Source organism: Triplophysa rosa, linkage group LG15, assembly GCF_024868665.1.
Source record: "Triplophysa rosa linkage group LG15, Trosa_1v2, whole genome shotgun sequence".
NCBI classification, from domain to species: Eukaryota; Metazoa; Chordata; class Actinopteri; order Cypriniformes; family Nemacheilidae; genus Triplophysa; species Triplophysa rosa.
In genome coordinates this window covers 12,351,174-12,372,186 of record NC_079904.1, presented here as the reverse complement: position 1 = coordinate 12,372,186, position 21,013 = coordinate 12,351,174, and the positions used below count along the sequence as shown (strand labels likewise).

Sequence of the window (21,013 nt, the reverse complement as noted above, 5' to 3'; positions counted from 1 at the left end):
CGCAGGGCCACGGAGGAAAGATAAAGGATAATACGGGGGACGTGAAAGGGTCCTTTGTACAAAGCGAGGACGGACGTCAACAGCGTACGGGGGTTGTTTTCTTAGCGTCTGTTTGAAAAGAGAACGCTCCTCGGGCAGACAGATAACTTATGATGGATGACACATTCCTGGAATAGTCCAAACTAAACACAAGGGGGACAAAGACATTTATCTTCTCCACGGGTAAAACAGGAAGGGGGGTCTTAAGGGTGTTTGCCCCCATTTATTAATTGTTCTTTGCTTGTTCTTAAGTACAGTACTGTACAGGTGCAGGTTTGAGCATTAAAATGAGCTAATCTCTGATGATGGAGGATTATTCAAACCCGGTTTGATTTATTGCTTCCTGCGGTGCAAGGTGCCATCAGCGTCTTTGGTGTTGCGGCAAGCTCTCTCTCTCTTTTGCAGTAATAAATATTGATTTACAGTCACAACGCTTATGAGGCTTTACGACGCACTGTCACTGAAAGATGCTATACACCTTCCCCGGCTGTCCAAAGAAAGGAAGCTGTCAATAAAACCAATGCAGAGCGAATATACATTTACAGCATATACAACAGCTATAGAGGCAGAAGCCAAAATGTTTCTTTTATGATTCAATAAATGCATCTATCAATGTTATCAAAGCATCCCAGATCATCATATTTTAACTACGATTAAAGCACGTCCCGTCTCTGAGTCGGCATGAGCCGAATGCATAAACATAAATATATATTCATACTGTTACCGTTGACATCACTAGGTAGGATTATAGAAAATAAGTTGAAATTTAGGAAAGTTTACAATGTCTAAGACAATGCACAGTGTCATCGAAGACTTCATCAATGGTTGCCTGTGTCCCCTGGGACCCTCAGTGTCCGAACAAGAGACAGAGGTGCCGGAAACACAATAGAACACAGAGATCCCAGCGCCTGATATTGATGTCATAGCTCTCATCTCCACATCATCCTGCTGTTGATGAGTCTGATCTCAGCCTGAGGGAGAAGTGTAGTATTCATGCCATCTCTCTATCTCTCTTTCAACTTCCATCAACGTAGCATTTGCCTCGATGACCCCGGCTCTCAACATCCCATTAATATCAGCATAGATTTGAGCAATCATGCAAATGTAATCCGAGCCGAGTGGAGACTTTCTTAAGATCGTATAACACATGAGAACCTACAACATAACTAAAAAAACTGTTTTTGCTTTAATATTGCAATTATTACAACCCCTCACATTTAATGATATGTAAAAAAATCTTGCACCGTGTCACAATTAATTAAAAAAATGTAGCTAAAAATACAAAGTGCAAAATGCATAAGAGATATCAAAGATGAATTGCTAGTATGACATTTTTGATATTAGGGCATGTAATATTATCTCAATAGAAAAATGAGTCAAAGCTATCAGAATTGGCTGCGGGCTTCTCTCATGGAAACTCTGAGACGCCCACTGTAACATTTAATGAAATTAAAAAAGAAGAGCAATAAAAGAAACGTGGGCTGAGTCTCTCCCTCAATGTTTCCATAAAGAGCAGCAAAAAATCATAACCTCTGATCTTTTATCTGTGAAAAACCTGCAGGGAAAAAGCTCTGATAAAACAAGAAAGTCGTTTAGACGTTTCATGGTTTAACGAGCATATTGATGACTGAGTGGTATTTTTCGCTGGCACTCTTGTCCATTAAAGAGCCAATAAACACAGAAATGACTGGAACTTCTCAGTGAGAGACTTTCCCGCTACAAGATCACTTTACACAAACTGAATATGACATGCAGCCATTAAGATACTGTGTGAGAAGTAAAATAAATGATCCATAAAGAAGAAAGGTTACGCTTTGGTAAGTTTTGTCAGGTCAGAGTGGGTCCATGAACTTAAAACAAATATTAATTTCATTCAACTAATAGTAGGGGGTGGGCTATTCCGCATCCGAGGAAAGAGTACAGCATCTACGGATACAAAAGCAGCAAATACTCTACGTTTTCATCATCGTTCTGAATCCAATCTTTAACTCAATTTATTTTGAAAAACAACTAAAAGTATACCATGTGATTTCCATGTGATGCTGGCATTTCTCTATTTGTTTGAGCATTAAACCAGTCCAACACAGCAACACTGGTTAAACCTCTGGTTATGGTTTGGGGCAGAATGATCTGTTTGTTCAACCAATCGTAGACAAGTAGGGTATTGAAGAGACAGTTCACCCCAAAATAAAAATTCTGTCACCATTTACCCAACCATTAGGTTATTCGAAATCTGTATAAATTTCTTTGTTCTGATAAACAAAGAGAAAAATATTTGGAGGAATGCTTGTAACCAAACAGTTATTGGCCACCATTAACTACCGTTGTTGGAAAAATGACAAGAACTGACAGAACTGTTTGCTTTCCTACATTCTTCAAAATATCTTCTTTTGGGTTCATCAGAACAAAGACATTTACAAAGAAATTTGTCCTACTACGGTGGTCAATGGTGGCCAAGAACTGTTTGGTTACAAGCATTCTTCCAAATATCTTTCTCTGTGTTCATCAGAACAAAGAAATGTATACACATTTGAAACAACTTGAGGGTGAGTAAATGATGACAGAATTTTCATTTTTGGGTGAATGAATAGCATCGTGTCGCTGGGTGTTGCCGGCGGTCTGAAGGGGGCGTAAGGAAGCTTGTTTGAAAACATCAATATTTCTGATATTCTCATATTTGCCTTACTAAGTCTTTGCAGCTTAGTGTCTGTCTGACTTTACTACTGATCAGAAATAGTTTGATGTCTAATAACTCCTGGTCTAGCGTCCCCGCCATTGTCTGCTTTCATAAGGCGTGATGACATCATCCCGGCCGGCGGCTCAGTTCTCCACCTTTCTCTCTCTAGTCACGCTCCTCCCACCCTCCATTCACCTCCAGCTCTTCTATCATGCAACGGAAAGTGTACTACATGCCTAATAGGTCCTGCGTCGTTTGATGGGACACACTATCTGTGAGTCTAAAAATAGCCGTGCGCTCTTTAACGCCCGCACGCAGAAGTCCCGAAAGAAGAAGGGAAGGATTTCGTTGAGTATTGATAACGGAGACCGAGAAGATGCGACCTGAGAGGGATGAGAATGCTCCCAGATGCTCTTCTGACGTCATCAGAAATTCGATGAGGTCCAGAAGAGGAATAAATTTATGCTTTTGAACACCTCGCTTACAAAAAGCAAACACATCGGGTTACCTTCTCACGGACTTTAGTTACCGATCAAAACACTGTGGCGCTAAGTAGACTGACCTCATGTTTCGAATGGGGCCTAATGGATGAAAATGGAGTGAAATTACAGTTCTGTTTATGACAGCGAATAAATGTGTCTAACTGAGAGAACCGTGCAAAATATTGCTTCCATTTAAACTGCGGTAATTGCTGTCTCATTGACTCTTATGAGATACCCCATGAAATTGTCCACTTTCATGCGTTGCGTTTCTAATCAAATATAACTGAACTCATCAGTTCTCAGTGTTCATATTTATCATATCTGATTCACGCTTTGGTGAGAGAGAAGCAGGCTTTCCTTTTCCCACAAAACAACATTCACCTGGTAAAAGCTTCTGGGGCCTCTCGGTTCTCAGCGGAGCAGCCTAACAGCGTAAGATCTTGTCAGGTCTGATCGTATCGCCTCTGCTTGTTTTCTGGTCTCGAACAGATAGACAAGTCATCAGAATATGAGAGGTTTCTTAGGTCAGGGTTAAAGACAGTTTAACTGAAAAGTGGCTGTGGCCTCGTTTTACCCTTTAAACCGGGGAGTGAGGGCGTGTGTGTGTTAGCGTGGTTGTATGTGGCCTCACGGATTCTGGGGGATGATGGAAACACATTGTACAAAAGGAACCTAGTGTTTAACGTCTCTCGTGCAGCATACTTCCTGAAATAGGAGGTCTGTGCGTATGTGTGCGTGTGTAAAAGTGCTGTCTCATGCTTTGTCTATTTTACCGACATTTCACTAACTAACTTTCAACGTAAACACAACACTGCTTATTGCAAGTAGAACAACAATACTACACAAATACTAGCAGTTCAGTTTCAGGGATACAGTAGAGAAATTTACTCTGCATTCAATTTGTAAAACACATACATGCTTTCACAACCTATTAGGGCTGCCACTAACGACTATTTTTATATCGACTAATCTATCGACCAATTTATCGATTATTATTATTAAAAAAGGACAACAGCCGTTTTAAGCTAAATATAAAGTCAAATAGAAAAAAATAAAAGCTAACTGTTTGGGCTGTTTAGTGCAAATGAACGAAGCCTCAATACAAATTACAACGGAACACAGCGGCGTCTAAATGAAATATAATGAATCAGTATATTTGTGCATGCTGGAACTGCAAAACAAATGCAAAAAAATCACTATATATTAGGCTAAAATATGGCATTTTCAGAAATTAATCTTGAGTTTCTTAATCGAAAATATGCGTTTGAGTAAAAGGGTACAGAACAAAAAGCATTAAAAGCTCAAGCAAAGCTAACGAAAACCCGTTAATAAAGCAGACTGGCCACTAATATAGAGAACATACATGAACACTCGAGTTAGCATATGATCATCATATGTATTGTTTTTCACATACTTTGTAGAGTCAAAGTCAATCATATTTAAATGCGCGGAAGAAAGTCAAGGTGATGCGATCATGGGAAAACCTGTCGGATGTCGCACAGGGAGGTTTTCAGGAATATCCAAAAATAAAAATTAGGTCAAAATTGGGTTTTCATTAAAATATTATTCTGTAACATCTTGTCTGAAAACATCTTGGCAAAATGTGCTTGTTTATTGCTGAAAAATAGCGATTTATAGTGCCAAGTTGATGTTTAGGGCATGCCGGCAGAGGTTAAATAAATCGCCCACATCTTTCCCTCCACAAAAAAACACTACAAAGACAGTTCACATATCAAAGTAATGTGTAGAATGAAGGTGTATCAATGCACATTTCCCGCTTGTCCTGTGTAAACTACAGCAAGTTTTTTTATACGTGAGATGGCGGAGCTTGCCGCATGAAGATGCTGGAGTTTACCCCGGTGGGCTGCTGCTCTTGTGAGCCGCCCCTGTAACACAAACGCAACACATACACGGGATGATCAAAAGTTCAGAGGTATGCTCATCATAAACAACGGAAAACTTGCTTCACTACTTACTAAGTTGCTGTTTTCTTCAGGGTAAAGTTAACTAGTCTCCTTTATAGTGATGCAGTGCTTTTGGCGCTCCCAACACAGCTCGCATTCTTTAAGTGTGCATTAATATAAAGATAAATAGTTTCTTACTTCTGGAATAATTTACAAACAATAATCACTCAGTTAACTCTTAACTCTTATTTTCCAAAATATTAACCTTTATGGCATGCATGAACAAAAAGCGCATAACCTTGAAAAAAAACAAGGAAAAGTGAACATATTGGTTGCCTTGCGTTTGACAAAACGGGAATATAACTCCAAGCTTGCCCATCTATATCAGTAAATAGATCGACAGACTTGATGGTTCAGCAGAATATCCAGTCATGAATTAAGAGTCGCTAAATGTGTGGTCTAGTGGTCATTAGGTGTTCTTTTCTGACGGACAAAGACTGGAATCGGTTCCGAAATTTAGAAGGTAAAATAATATAAAACGACTGGTCGATCAAAAATATTGATGTCGACTAATTATCAGCGTCGACGCCATCGATTATATCGACCAATCGCGACAGCCCTACAACCTACAGTATGTTACTTCTGTAATGTGACATATTTTTGAAGGGAACAGGATACTTGAAAAAATCCTTCATTTTATTGACTGGAAATTTATTGGTTTGTGAAAAGTGGGCCTTTCATGTCTTAAAGGGGATAATTCACCCCAAAATGAAAATTCTGCCATCATTTACTCACCCTCTTGTCATTTCAAACATGTATGACTATCTTCAGCAGAACACAGAAGAAGACATTTTGAAAAATGTTGGTAACCAACCAACGGCAGTACCCATTCACTTCTATTGTACGGACACAAACCCACTGAAAGTAAATGGGTAGAGGTGTTGTTCGGTTACCAACATTCTTCAAAAACTGTTTGGCGCTTGTCGCGTATTGCTGTCGTGGCTAGTTAGGTCGAAATCTGTGATTATCATGGAAAGGTACCTTTTATCATATGTCACGTTTGGTTTGGACACAGACGGTGTAAGAGATGAATTTGCATTTAACATGCATTAAAGTAAAACCAAAAATTACACCAAAAATATGCGCAACATGATGTTCAAAACAATGCACAAAAATTCTTTAATGCGCTTTAAATCTGTTGTTTCGTTATTAAGGGGTGTATGTCATTTTTTGTTGTACAATATTCTGTAAACATTTCAAAAATCTATAATTCACAATATACATTCCTGTTAGTAGCATATGGATGGATATATGTAAACAAGCCTTTAAATGCAATAGTCAGTCATGTTTTCCTACAAAAAACAACAAAAGACTTTAACTTCAATTCTGAACAGTAGCAGCAAGTAAAACTAAGCACTATAATAAAAAACACAAATAAAAACCCACAAAGAGCACATATTCGTATTCACAACAGTTTTTTAGCAGTAAATAGGGTTTAGCAGTAAACAGGTATACTGTATATAGTTCTACATTTTACAAATAATGACGCACTTCACGTCTTTATCAAAGGAGAAGGACTAATATTATTGTCAGTTTGTGAAAAACCACACCAGCACAGTCACATCTCTCTGCATGCTTTAACAGCTCAGTAGTGCTAATTGAGCGAGCGGAGTTAGCGCCAGCGTTGCAGGCCAACTGTTCACAATCCCCCTCAGGGCTAAAGATAGACTCTACCACCACAGTTAGCACACAGAACAGGTTTGCAGAATGACATTACAACTACTATATCACACCCACACACGCTCAAACTTACGCGCAACAAAACACGCTGCCAACACTTGATCATAAAATCCGATGTGCTCATGGATAGAAGCACAGTTAGCACACCATATAAACATGTTAAGCTGAAAAAAGGAAGTCACGTTCGCTATTATCTTAGAAGGCGCAAACTGGTGGATGTATAGAAATTTAAGTCAGTATTTTAAAATGCATATAATTCATGATGGAAAATACCAGAATATCTGCTGTTTAAAATGTACCTGATGGTAACATACATTTATATACAGTATGTGCCTTATTATAAACCTATACTGTTCGAGCGTGATTTGATGAATTACTGCTGTCATAATCCATAGAGTATTTACACATCGATTTTCAATTCAATTTCATTTACCACATGCTATCTATGGCCGGTAATAGCATATTTTGGTAACACTTACAATAAGATGCTATTAGTTAACATTAGTAAATGCATTAGCGATTAGCTAACAATGAACAATTTAGTTTTTCAGCATTTATTAATCCTTGTTCATGTTAGTTCATGCCAATACAGTTGTTCATGTTAGTTCATGGTGCATTAACTAATGTGATTTTAAAAATGTATTAGTAAATTCTGAAATTAACTGAAAATTATCTGAAATTCTGAATTATGATTAATAAATGCTGTAGAAGTATTGTTCATTGTTAGTTCAGGTTAGCTAATGTATTAACTAATTGTTAACAAATAGCACCTTATTGTAAAGTGCTACCCATATTTTAATAGTGGATGAGTTTTGTGAATAAAAATCTGATATACGTGTCATAGAATTGGAAAATTTAAGCACAATGCAGATCGATTTCAGCTGTCTGAGATGCTTTGCATGCTTGCAGGTTTATACAGAGAGGAACGAAAACAGAAATATTTATTTTAATGGTAGTGTCATATTCTGTGACTGTGAGTAGGCCTAAATGCATGTGTGTGTGTGTCCGTCTGACTCTCAAGAGCATAAGTGATTGTATGTCACCGTGTGTGTGTCATAGTTACAGTGACTGACAGGAGGATGACAGCGCAGGGAACAGGTGTGCATAATTTCCACGGAGTCATGGATGACTGGCACACAAAGAAAACACATTCATTCATCTCCCTTTTGCTATTTCTGTCTCCGAGCAAGGAGAAAATCTCCATGAAAAGGAACCAACTGCGATGTTTAATTCAGTTGATTTAGTGAGGTATTAGATTGTATTAGATGTCCGTGGAGGCACACATATTGATTACTCACATTGGAGCAAAGGCCTAATGGAGTTAATACAGTGATCCCGAAAAGAATTTTTACATTTAAAGGTCCAGTTTGTAATATTTAGGAGGATATAATGACAGAAATGCAATAAAATATGCAAAACTATGTCTACAGAGGTGAGGTGTATAAAGACCTTACACAATGAAGCGTTATGTTTTTATTACCTCAGAATGAGCCATTCCTATCTACATACACCACGGGTCCCCTTGCATGGAATTCGCCATGTTGTTTCTACAGTAGCCCTAAACGGACAAACTACTCCACAGTTTCATAAATACGTTACATCCTATTCAAAACCTCACAGCCAGATGCCGCTAAATTTCATACACAAGCAACCTGAAATCAAATTAAAAAGGTTTAAACATTTTTTTCGTCATACTGTTCATTTTTCTTAGATCTACTGCAAGGTGCACATTTATGATCAAGAGTGTTACTGCCATAGATATTTCATCATTACCAGCATATGTTCATCTTGACCTCAGCCCAAGCAGGAGGGCGAGAGGAGGCGGGGTCAGTGGGGGGAGGGGCTGTTTTGATACTGAGCCAGGAGTTCTGCCAATCATGTTTCATCAGCTTGAGTCTAAATCGATGAGGGGGTAGGGAACGAGGAGAAGGCAGGAATATGGAGAGAGAGGTGAAAAATGAAGCAGGATGAGTCCGTGACTGCAGAGGTTTAATGTGGAAGCCACTGACTCAGGAGTTCCCTGGTGTTCAGCGAGTGAGTATGTGACTAAACCGAGCAAATTCCACAGCTTTGGTTCACCCCGCTCCCTTACCCCCTAACAGGGTTTTTTTTCCAGGGGGATCCCTGCATCCCTTTTTTCCTCATTCTTTGTACATCAACACTTCCAAACATCGGCTCTGCCTGGTCCGTTCCCTGACCGCAGGGTTTTTTAATTGGGCGTGTTTGCCACAAAAAAAAAGAGTGGTAGAAACCCCCTCCCCTGCCCCTCTCATTTCATCCAAAACAAAAACATCCTGCGGGCCGGGCCTGCTCGGGGCTTCACTACAGGAAACAGGGATTGAGCCGAGGCCAGGCTCAGACCCAGACAATGCGTTATTACTGAGAAAAAGGATGTTCTTCTGGAAACAATGATTCATGGGCCATGGTCGGCGATATGTTATTGACTCTGAGAGGTTAGCATGTGCTAATAATAATGATTTGTGGAGGTTTCTACCCATTTTTAAACCTGATTGAGGCAACATCTGTGGAATTCAAATGAATGGATAATCCTTCAGTGCATGAATTATTACAAAATATGTTTTCAAACAAGAATAAAAACAATCATAAATAGTTGTTATTCTTCATAATCATCTTAAATAAAATGTACAACTTTTTATTTTTCATAACCAGAATGATGCTGTTTGAAACTGTTGTTCTCACTGATATAGTAATTTTGATGGTAATGGATAAATAGGGCTGTCACCATATCAGATTGTTGGGGACATAAAAATCCCCCCAAAATGTATTGAACTTTTACAGAATAAATAATGTCATTTAACAAACGTATCTTTTGTCCCTGCTTAAAAACAATAGCACAATGCCATTAAATGGATTTCATTGTTATAGTGGGAATCATATTGGTGTTAATGGAAACTATAATGGTGTCTACTGGTATGTGATGGATTCTATTGGAATAATGGCCAAAAACGCTACAAAAAGGAATTTTGTTTTAGTGGAAAAAGCTAATGGTTCATAATAGTATGGAAAGCATTAGTATTTCTGTGATGGTTTCTATTGGGTTTCTTTTTTTTCAGCCGGGGTTCATTTTGTGTTTTGTCTTTTGGCCAATAAATCACACTCAAAATATGTAGGGAGGTATAGAGACCAGTTGTAACCATTGTGGCATTGTTTATTATATTCTCATACGTGTAGTATTAAAACAAAATCAATAATCACGGTTATTAATATCATCATTATTATCAATACCGGTGTATTATTACACCCATAAATAGTAAATATTTAAATATTTTAGGTAGTTCTGCATCACTACATGATGAATATACACTCACACATAAAGACGGCTGTCATACAGAACTATGGGTAAAGGTTAAATGTAGTCAACTACGGTGGGTTACATCACAAAATGGTTAAAAATAAGAAAACAACAAAAAAAATCCACCACTGTCAGTCATGTGTTAAATGTAATAAAGCTAAGAGTCTTGCATCCTTTTTAGCAACGAGAAATACCAAATTAGCAAAAAACTGAATGTGTAGAAATTAACGGTTTCTGTAGAAAAGTGCAGATTCCGTGCAGGCGTAACAATGAGCTGCTAAGAGAACAAAGCAGATAATGGTTGTGTAAAGAGGTATGTGTAGATTACCCTCAAAGCTATGAGAAACCTAGCCACGGCACCATCTGCCCAACTTCAGCTAATCACTTCTGGCAGATGGGAGAGAATATGTAGCTTTTTTCTGCAACAATGCTCCCCTAGCTATTATAGCTAAGGTGCTGGATAAGACGAACAAAGCAGGGATAATTTATTCACCTCACTTAGCCTACACCTTATTGATGGGCCTCTCGCTTTCATGTTATTGCATCATTCTACCCAACTCGGTCAACATAATATCACAATTTCACCGACATGTCCTGTCACGTAAGGATTTGATCTTGAGACATTTTCACTGGTCATTGATTCAGAATGGATTTAGCTCAGGTTAGCGCCATAAAGAGTGGAGTCAGCCATCTTAGATTACTGACAAATCCACATTCCTCAGATCGCTCTGTCAAGGGCAAAAGGTCTTTTGCTGAAGGTATTAGCATTCAGTTCAGTCAATATGTGTAGAATCGGCTGCTGTTCAGTTTGATGGGAATTTCATTCTGATCATTTTTGATGAGTGCTGTAAGGAATGTGAATATCAGGACGTCAATGATTTTGGATTTCAGATTCATTCAACTGCCGCCTAAAATGTCAGTCAAGATCAATATTAGGTCGAAATAAAAATGACCAAATACTTAGTGTTATTAATGGACGATGCAAGCAATTCACTATGTGAAATGACAAGACTCCAGAAAACCAGGCTTTGCAAGCTGCTATATAGGCTACCAGTTACCCATTATAGCAGTAACCATGGCGATCCCGACTTCAAAGCATGAAAAGAAATCATTAAAATTTTCAACATAACCACATGGTGCTAAAAAAAGAACTGGACTGGGTGTACATATATAACATCTTTCTAGTTACATGGTACTGTATGTAGTTATTTTTTTGCAATGTTCTATTGAGCAGAAGGTCACGTTCAAGATTCCCATGAGAATTCACTAAACTTTTAGTATGCAGGTCACAATGGGATTTAATATGCCAAAGGAGAAGTTTAGCTTGGTCACTTTAGCTGAGACATTATGCAACAAGTGCAAATTTTTGACAAAATATTTTATACTGTACATGACTGAAAAGATTATGCACAAATTTCTGGTTATGTATAAAACACATGCATTTTATAATTATAGTATCACATTAAAGGAGCATTGTGGAGATTTTAGCGGGGAGGTTGTGAATTGAAACCAACGGCTAACTCCATCCCTCCCCTTCAAAGCACTTTGGCGGCTGAACAGAACAAAGATGTCATTGCGTTTTTGCTTCTCTGCCGAAGGACGGAGATAAAGTATTAACAAAATGCGCTTTGTAGAGCAGTTTGTCCATTTAGGGCAACTGTAGAAACAACACGGCGGATTCCATGCAAGAGGACCCACGGTGTATGTAGATAGAAATAGCTCATTCTAAGGTAATAAAAACATAAAGCTTCATGATGTAAAAAATTTATACACCTCTGAAGACATAGTTATGTATATTATATTGCATTTCTGACAAAAGATCCTCTAAAACACAACACACTGGACCTTTCACTGTAAAAAAACAGAAGCTATACTGTAAAAACAGAAATTATGTAAATATATTGATTATATTAGGGGTGTGCAATAAATTGTTCTTGATTTTCAATTTCAATTTTGGCTTCCAACTAAATTAAAATAATTAAAATAATTATCCAGTTCCAATTAAAATAAGAACAAAATAATCGAGGTAAGACAATTATTGTGCTGTATTCCATTTTGCAAGGATTGTCTAATTAATCTTTCTATTATTTTTATATAATCTATCTGAATGTATGCATTCGTACTTCATTTTATATATTTTTTACATTTATTTTTATTTGTTATTAAGTAGAATCCAGCATTAAGTTATTAACAATGTATCAACATTGGGCAAAATAATTGTGATTATAATTTTTGTCACAATTAAGCAACCCTAAATGATATCATATTTAAAAAACGACAACAAACTTATTGTGGATTGTTTTTTGAAATTTTAATATATGATAAAAAACTTACTTGCGAAATGAAATACCACATAACAACTAGAAAGTTGACAACTAGCATGTCCACACATTTTCTGATTTGGTAGCAGCTTGTGTCATGAACTCACAGAGGATGGGATCAGTGGAGAGTGCCTGGTAAAGCCTGTACTTAACCGCGATCTGAACCCTTCCCCGGGCTGACAGACAGAGCTAATCCTCACATCATAACAGTCAAATCAGATCTGAGAGATGCAGAGAACGTGAAAACGCTGATGATACTGGAGAGATGGAGCAAGACAACAGATGTTGCCCATTTCCAACATGAGAAATATATGCTGTTCTTAGAGTGACAATTCACGAAGTACAATTCATACATTGCGCCAGATAATTTTCGCATCCAAACTGGACTGTAAATAACATTTAGGTTGGAATGGGATGGACTTATGGTTAGATTCACTGTGAAATCTGTCATTTGCTAGGTAAAATCTTGATGCAACATCTACAACTGCGAGTAACTTATACTATAATTCAACAATTTGAACCAAACAGATTTTAAAGTTAATATTGGCCCTGAGGAATGGATAACGGTTAGAAAAGACTGATCTTAAACGCACTGCTTTTAGCAGGGGGTGAACAGGGTCTGTGTTCAAGACAAATCCAGCTCTGTGGATATCTCCCCTTCTCTGTTACTGTAAACCTTCTTATGTCCCAATTCCCATTAGTCTGCTTTCCAGTCAAAGTGAATTCAACCTGACAAGTCAACCTCTCTCTCTCTTTGCCTTATATATGTGCACAAACAGACACCCATATCATTTTCACCGTAGAGCACCTCAGAAACATAACACTGTTCCTGTGTTCCAAAATCTAGCGATGTCGGCAGCATTTCCATTCATGGAGTATGTTTCCGACACTTTATATACGTATATTCGAAATCATCTAAGGTGCCTTGTTTTGACCGAACTGCACATATGCCTTCTAGAGAATCACATAATGCACTGCAGTGGGCTCCATTAAAAATAAACTGCTGATATGATAAGAGAAACGATAAATTAATTCAAAATACTTATTTAATAATACTTATTTTGTATTTTCCAATGAACTTTTTTAGACATTTTTTCAGTTGCTGGGTCAGTAAACCTTCAAACTTCAAAACTACTATGGTAGTCAATGGGGTCCAAGAAATTTATGCAGATTTGGAACACCTCAAAGGTGAGTAAACGATGACAGATTTTTTTTGGGTGAACTATCCAACTGCCTACTGTGTATGTATGGCCCTTGTGTAACATCAGATCATAAGCACATAGTCACATAACCGTACTTGTCAGATGACTTAAAAAAGTCAAGTCCAGTTCTACCTAGTGGCCTCAAAGCATGCTGCTTTTGCGCAGGATTGAAGTTTCTGGACAGCACGCAAACACATCAAAGCCTGAAGGGAAGCGGTCAGAAAGTAACATGCGGGTTAATAGGTCAAACTCAGGGCTTAGACTTGCCTCTTAGTGTGTGCGCTTTTCGGCTCGTTCTGCTTTATTTTACCGCTATGATCCCGTCTGCTGCGAACGCTGGACTGGGCAGGCACGCAAGGCGAGAGAAAGGGAGTCTGCGGGAAGGGAGAGAGGAAGCTGGCAGGGACCTCAGCCCCCTCCCTTGCCTTTTGCCTGCATGCTGTGTGTTAAAATATATCCGTGCACATGTCTGTCCTTCCAGAGCCACTAGACATTACCTTATAGAAGAATCAGAGGGGAACGGACCACCTCTCTCTCTCTCACACCCCATCTGACTCTCTCTCTCTCTCTCTCTCTCTCTCTCTCTCTATCAGCGCAAGTAGTGGTGTCTCTGTAAACATGGACTCAAATGACTCAACATCTCTGGCAGTCTGAATCCGGCCTCAGTTTTTCCCATGGGGGGAGAGGGAGAGAAAGTCTAGAGGGGGGTTCTGGAGTAGAGCCCCGCGCCGGCTCGAATTTCCCGCTTGTCAAGCCTGATAGATTTGGCTAAAAATAAAAGAAAGTGGAGGCCCAATGACGAGCGTCTGAATGAATGAACGAGTGAATGAACTTCGCTGCAGCTTTACCCCTGACCCCATCTGAAAAAAACTCACAGTACTCGATAACCCTCCGAGGCCTCCCAAACCTTCCTCCCATGGCTTTACAAAGATGTTTTGATGCCAGGCGTGGCCAAGAAAAGCGCATTCCAGAAACAAACATTCCTCTTTTTCCCAAAGTCCAGGCAGTGAGAAGAGAGAGAGAGAGACAAAATGGACACAAAACATGCATGACTTGGGGAAGACAGCTGGGGAATTCACTGCTTTAGTTAATCCTGTCCCTTTCCACCACGCTAACAAACTAACCATCAAGCTTTAAGCAGTGTAATATAAGGAAGGCTGGGGCTAGTTGTCACAAGAGCGATATCGCAGTAACTATGGGACTTGTCAAAATTCCAATTTTTAGTAGCAATTTTGTGAGTTTACTGTATAGATTGTGAGGTATACTGTTGACCATGTAAAAGTTACATTGAGATTTAATTTATTTCATTTCTTTTAGGCTTTTGGCAGATGCTTTATTCAAAGCAACTAGTACTACATACTATATATACAGTATACTATACATATCTGTGATTGTGAAACAGATTTACTATCAGAATATATTTCAGATAATCCATACCACAGCTGCAGTCACAGATGGTGAAAATACCCTTGTAGTATTCAGAAGCCGGCATAAACGTATGGTAAATATCCGTGCAGAGTGCCAAGACTTTGTTCATGCCTGAAGAAATGCATTCTGGGATGGCACTCGAAGAATCTAAAAACATCCTGACCTGAAAACTGTTACCCAGCATCCTTTTCACTTTCCTACTCTTGCAGTATTATTTGCTTTTCTTTCTTGCATGTTTTTGTAATCTCCTTCTATTGCTTCAGTCTCTTGAAATGCCTTTAATTTTTGGACATGGGTAACTTTCCCGTGATTCAACATTTTCTGTTCTGTTTATGTGATGGGACGGATAGAGAAGTCCGGGCTTGTTGTCTTACTGTTTACTCTATTTATTTAACTTTATGTCATTTAAAACCTGCATATGACGCTTACTTCTGTGGAACAAAAAATGTCCATTCAATGGAAGTCATTGGGGACCAGTGTTCTTCAAAATACAGGTTTGAAATAACACGAGGATGAGTAAATGATGAAAGAATTTAAATTTTGGGGTGAACCATCCCTTTAAAACAAGAAAAACATTATTGCCAAGGAAAAAGAAAAATGCTAATAATTTGTGACAACATGCCCCAACAGTAAATTATGTAAAGAAAATCAAACGTGTATGTGTGTTTTTAGAAAGTTAACAGACAAAATTAGATAAACAAAAGAGCACCTGGTTTCACCTGCTTACCCAAGAACACCCCAAGACATCTTCCCTCACCTAATCTCATGGAGGAACCTGACACATGATACAGCAGGGTTAAAAATATCCTCCCCTCCCTCCCTCTCTCTCTTTCTACGTGACCTTTTGCTTTGTGCTCCCGTTGCAGCCCAGAGCGCTGAAGGAAGCCTCTTTGACACGGCAGGAAAAATCCTCGAACCAAAACACACCCAGAACAGGAGATGGTGTCATAGGCCACATTTTCTCACAGGGCAGTAAGATGAACTTGGCGGCTGGTGTCACGTTTGCGATTTGTGAAAGAACTAAAGGAAACAGTTTCAACGAAGTTGCGCTAGTTGCAAAATGGTCATTTGTTTATTGAATGCCATCAGTCATTCAGGCAAGTTCTACCTGTCGCATTCAATAGCGCTTTAAATATCAACTGACCCCTCAGGTCGTCACTGAAGGGTGTAATCGCGATTAGAACATGACGAAATATCCGTTCTCGCTCCTCTTCTTGAAATCTGTGATTTTTGTCATTCAGTCTTCTTAAATTCTTCCTCTATGAATTCCCACGTAAACATCGCCAAGTACCATGACATAAGCGCCGAAACTCACTGAAAGCGAGCGCTCCTCCGAGACCCAGCACAAACCAACAAGCACGTGTTAAAATCCCCAAATCTTTGTTATTTGTGTTGATATGCTCATTCAGACTCATGTGCCGGCCCTCGGGACATTACATCACTCAGAGCCGGGCCCCTGCGACAGGGGGATCCTTCATTGGTGTGGTTTCATCAATCTGTGCCTTTTATGAGGAAAGAATGCCTGAGAGGGGCATGGGAGACGTGAAAGCCATTTGTTTCCTTTGTGAAGCACAAACGGAAGAGTTGAATCAATAGTTGAACTCTACGAATCAAACTCTGGAGGTGGTCTTTCACAACTTCTCCCGCTCACAAACAAGGCGCTCTGAGTCACACAAGCCATTGCTCTTGGATACAGGAGATGATAAGAAACACTCCACTGGACGGATCTGACGCAGCTGCGCCGAGCATCTTAATCCAACTTTACAACTCACTCTTTCCCTTTATGTGCTTTTTCCCTCCATCTAATTCATTGGCTGGCTTAATGTGAAGCGCACGAGGTTGTAACGTGAGTAATACATCCCCAGTGACATGACTTAAGAAAGCTAAGCAACTGTTTTAACAGTGTTGCTGAGTTTGTGACTTCTCAGATGAGGAAAATCAAAACAAAAGCACCAAAGGCCTGCAGCTTTCCTTTCACACAATCCAGTCATTCAGAGGAATTCCTGGTGCATGATGGGGGAAACTTCACCCACTCAGAGTTATAAGTGCATGCAACATGCCTCACTATGACATGAACAATGTCTTCTTTCACTGGCTTTACCCCATGCTACACATGCAGAAAAGCATGCTGGGAACTGGGCAGATCGCTGCATAATGGTACGCACACGCTCTGAGGAGAAACTGAATAGAGATATAAGTGCAGTATAGAGAGCATATAAATGTGCAATGTCACTGTTTGTTTGATTCAGATTCTTAGGTTGTTTCAACCTAAAGTTGTGTAAAATATGGACAAACCCAAAAGCTGGTTTAAATTACACATCCATCAAATTAACACAGCACAAGTGTAAGTGTTTCAGTGTCCATCTACTTTTTAAAGAAACCTATAAGACAGCAAATGTTTACTAGGGTTGTAAATTGACAAAGCACTTTAAGCATTTTTATAAATGAACTAATAGTTAATAACACTGCATTATTATGTTAGACAAACACTCTTAAAAATAAAGGCGCTTAAAAGGTTCTTCACAGCGATGTCATAAAAGAGCCATTTCTGGTTATACAAAGAACCATTCAGTCAAAAGTTCTTTAAAGAACCACCTTTCTTACCTTTTTATAATCTAAAGAACCCTTCGAAGAATCTTTGCCACAAAGAACCTTTTTTGGATCAGAAAGTTATTCTGGATGTTAAAGGTTCTTTATGGAACCTCAACTAACCCTCTCTCTTTCTCTCAACAGGTAGTGGTCTGGCTTTTGCTGAAACTAGTAACTTTGTATTAGCATTTATTGTATTAATGCTCCTGAATGACATATCGCTTATTGCTCCCTGAACTCTCTGTAAGTCGCTTTGGATAAAAGTGTCTGCTAAATGACTAAATGTAAATGTAACCATTTAGACAAAAAAAGTTATTCTATGGCATTGTGAAGCACCTTAATTTTGAAGCGTGTTCAGCCCTATTTTTAAAGATGGCAGATCACCCAAAAATGAAAAGCCGTCATAATTTACTCACCCTCGTGGAATTTCAAACCTGTATGACTTTCTTTCTTCTGCAGAAGACAAAAGAAGCTATTTTGAAGAATGTTGTTAACTCGCCCCTATTTACTTGCATTGGTTTTGTGTCCATACAATAGAAGTGACTGGGGGTCAGTGCTGTTCGGTTACCAACTTCAAAATATAAAATGTCTGAAATGACAAGAGAGTGAGTAAATGATGACAGAATTTGGGTGAACTATCACTTTAATATTTAATATCACTTTATTGCCCTCAGTGGAGGAAAATTGTACCAGAAGCAACAGAAGTAAATCTAAAAAAAGAAAAATACATAGTTCAGAAGAGATGTTGTCACGTGGTGAGCTTATGTCATGCTTATGTCAGTAGTTTACTTAGAATTAGTATTCTTGTCTTGTTTTCCAATACAAATATTGAAAAATTAAAAAAACAGATACACTTGTCAAGCAAAATGAAATGTTAGCTAAGATACAGTATTTTTAAATTTAAAATAAAGTAAGTTTATGCTTAAAACAAGAAAATATATCTGCCAATGTGGTAAGAACTTTTTTTAATTAAGTACTTTTACAAGTTTACTTTGTCCTCACTTATTGCCATATTTTTAAGTTTACACAAAATTTTGTTTCAGAAAACAAGACTCATTTTTTGCTTCTCATGTAAACGTGTCTTTATTTAAGAGTTCAAAGAGTTGGTACTGGAAAATGAACATACGAAGTAAGAAATTAATTCAGTGTAGTCAGTTTTCTCATGTAACATCTCTAACATCCACAACCACAGAATGTTCTTGTTTCTGTTATTCTGGCTAGCAGATTTCTACACCTAGACATCTGTTCTCCAACCAGTCAAAGGTATGAATGATCTCGTCTAGAAACACCAGCAGGTGAACTGTATAACGGACACACCATCATCCTACTTAGACTTGGACGTGAGTCTAAAAACTTTAAAAGAACCTGATACAGTATACATATTAAGTGCATGTGAATCCATTAATTCATGTGAAGGTTTAAATCTTTACCTACTGCAGCCGTGCAAAACATTTCACTGTAGAAAAGTTCAGTTAGAACTTATCGTCTCTATCTGAACTTAAAAAAAACCCTACAATGCAGGAGTTCACGGACCGGTCGCTATAGATTAACAGCCAAAACTAGTGTTCTTTACCGAGTAAATATTAAAGTCACTTTGGGGGTTGATATTTATTTATATGGTTGATATTCGTAGCACCTGGACAGGAAACTGTGAAAAGGAAGTTTTATTTCCTTTAAAAGACGTAAGAGAAACAGACGCGTGTAAACTAATAGAAAACAACTTGCAAGTTATATAGTTCATACTTAATAAGCTTTCTTCTCAAAGTTGCATACTTCCTACCAAAAAGAACTGATATGGCATGTTTTTGTTTGTCAAGATAGCAGAAGGGCGTTCCGTCACCTTTCTCCCCAACCCTACTAGGTAACCGCTGGACATTTGCAAGGAGATCATAGGAGACACCTGTTAAACATTGACCTGACTCCATACCTCTCTAAAGGTGATTCATGGCCTCAATGCTTATTTGGGTCTATTAAATCTGGCCTCCAAATCACGTTCAACAATAAAGCATGACAGAGAGCAACCACTGATAAAAAATGACTCTCAGATTTACACTTAGATAGATAAAGTGTGCACTCAGATTTAAAGCGGCAAGACATAAAATGCAAAGAAATCGTTTAAGGAACTGCTAAAATGCGATCACTCACAGGGTTGTATTCCATTCTTGGACTGCTCAGATAGGTGGTAAATGTGACAGGTCCGTGAGCGTTAACATGCGTCGAGATGCTCCTGAGTGATTCTGGGATTGATTTTCGCATGTTACGTCTGCAACAGCTCTCGGCTGGCGCGTGGTGGGTTTTTCGGGGTCGTCGGCACAGGCCTCCTCAAAGAGGAACGTTTCTCTGTGTCTCATCAGTGTGGAGGAAAGCTCCACCTCCATCACGCTAACACACGCCCCTTAGACTTCATTGACTGTAAACCCCAGCCACACTTCCTTTCCTGTAATGAACACTCAATTTGTTATTCTTTCTTAAAAAAACGATTAGCCACCTGTTTTAGATTTAACTTGAAGATAGCAGAAATGTAGTTTGTAAAATCCTTGCGTCTTGTTTGGAAAATAATGTACACTTAATAAACGTTTCTATGTTTAAAGCACTTTGAATTATATTTGCGTATGAAATTTGCTATATAAATAAACTTGCCTTTGGGTAACCTTTAAAACCTTTTTGTCATTTGGGCACTTTTTTTGTTTGGACATTTGTTACCTATATGCTATGGGTGCCATTTCTTTTTAAAATTTAGTAAGTAAAGTAATCACTAGATGTGGCAGGAAAATAATAAATAAACTTATTTTTCCACTAATAAATAAGATTAGATTAGCATTTTTTATTGTTTTGTTGGCTTTTGCTTACTTTTATCAAAAAAACAGAACCTGTAGATGCTTTAATAAAGAATATGCTTTAAATTATTAAAATCAGTTAATAATTAAGGTTAAGACCACATTATGAAACGTAAATATTTATATATAAAATTAATATATCGAGTTACAGCATATTTTAAAAGCACAAAATAATACAAAATACAATAAGCAGATTTATCGACAATAGAAATAATAAAAATTAATTACAACTTCTGGAACTGGCTTTTCTTTTCTTTTTTGTCTGTGAAACATGTAGGTGTGTGTTAGACATTTTTGCCTTTTAGAACTTAGTAACTGCTGAAACCATTTGCCTTTTGGCAAAGGTGGAGTCCTGTATTGCAAGACTTTCCATGTGTCTGTCTATAAAGCAGACAAACAAACCTGACAAGTCATTTTAGACTTATATACATCTACAAATTATCTTTGCATCACAATAATACTTGTTATTGAATACTTGATG

The 21,013-nt window shown here is 38.2% G+C and overlaps 1 protein-coding gene across 2 annotated transcripts in view; it reads right to left on the bottom strand.

Annotated features, from left to right (window-relative positions):
- The window catches only part of bach2b (BTB and CNC homology 1, basic leucine zipper transcription factor 2b), an 86,571-nt gene that overhangs the window by 55,574 nt on the left and 9,984 nt on the right, over positions 1-21,013 (bottom strand). The window contains exon 1 of one of the 2 annotated variants that reach the window (XM_057352653.1): positions 19,841-20,172. The exons of the other annotated variant lie outside the window; for it this stretch is intronic. Within the exon in view, the coding sequence (XP_057208636.1) occupies positions 19,841-19,951 (111 nt within the window). The 5' untranslated portion in view covers positions 19,952-20,172. Of the gene's footprint in view, positions 1-19,840; positions 20,173-21,013 lie in introns of those variants that run through there. 2 annotated transcript variants of the gene reach the window in all.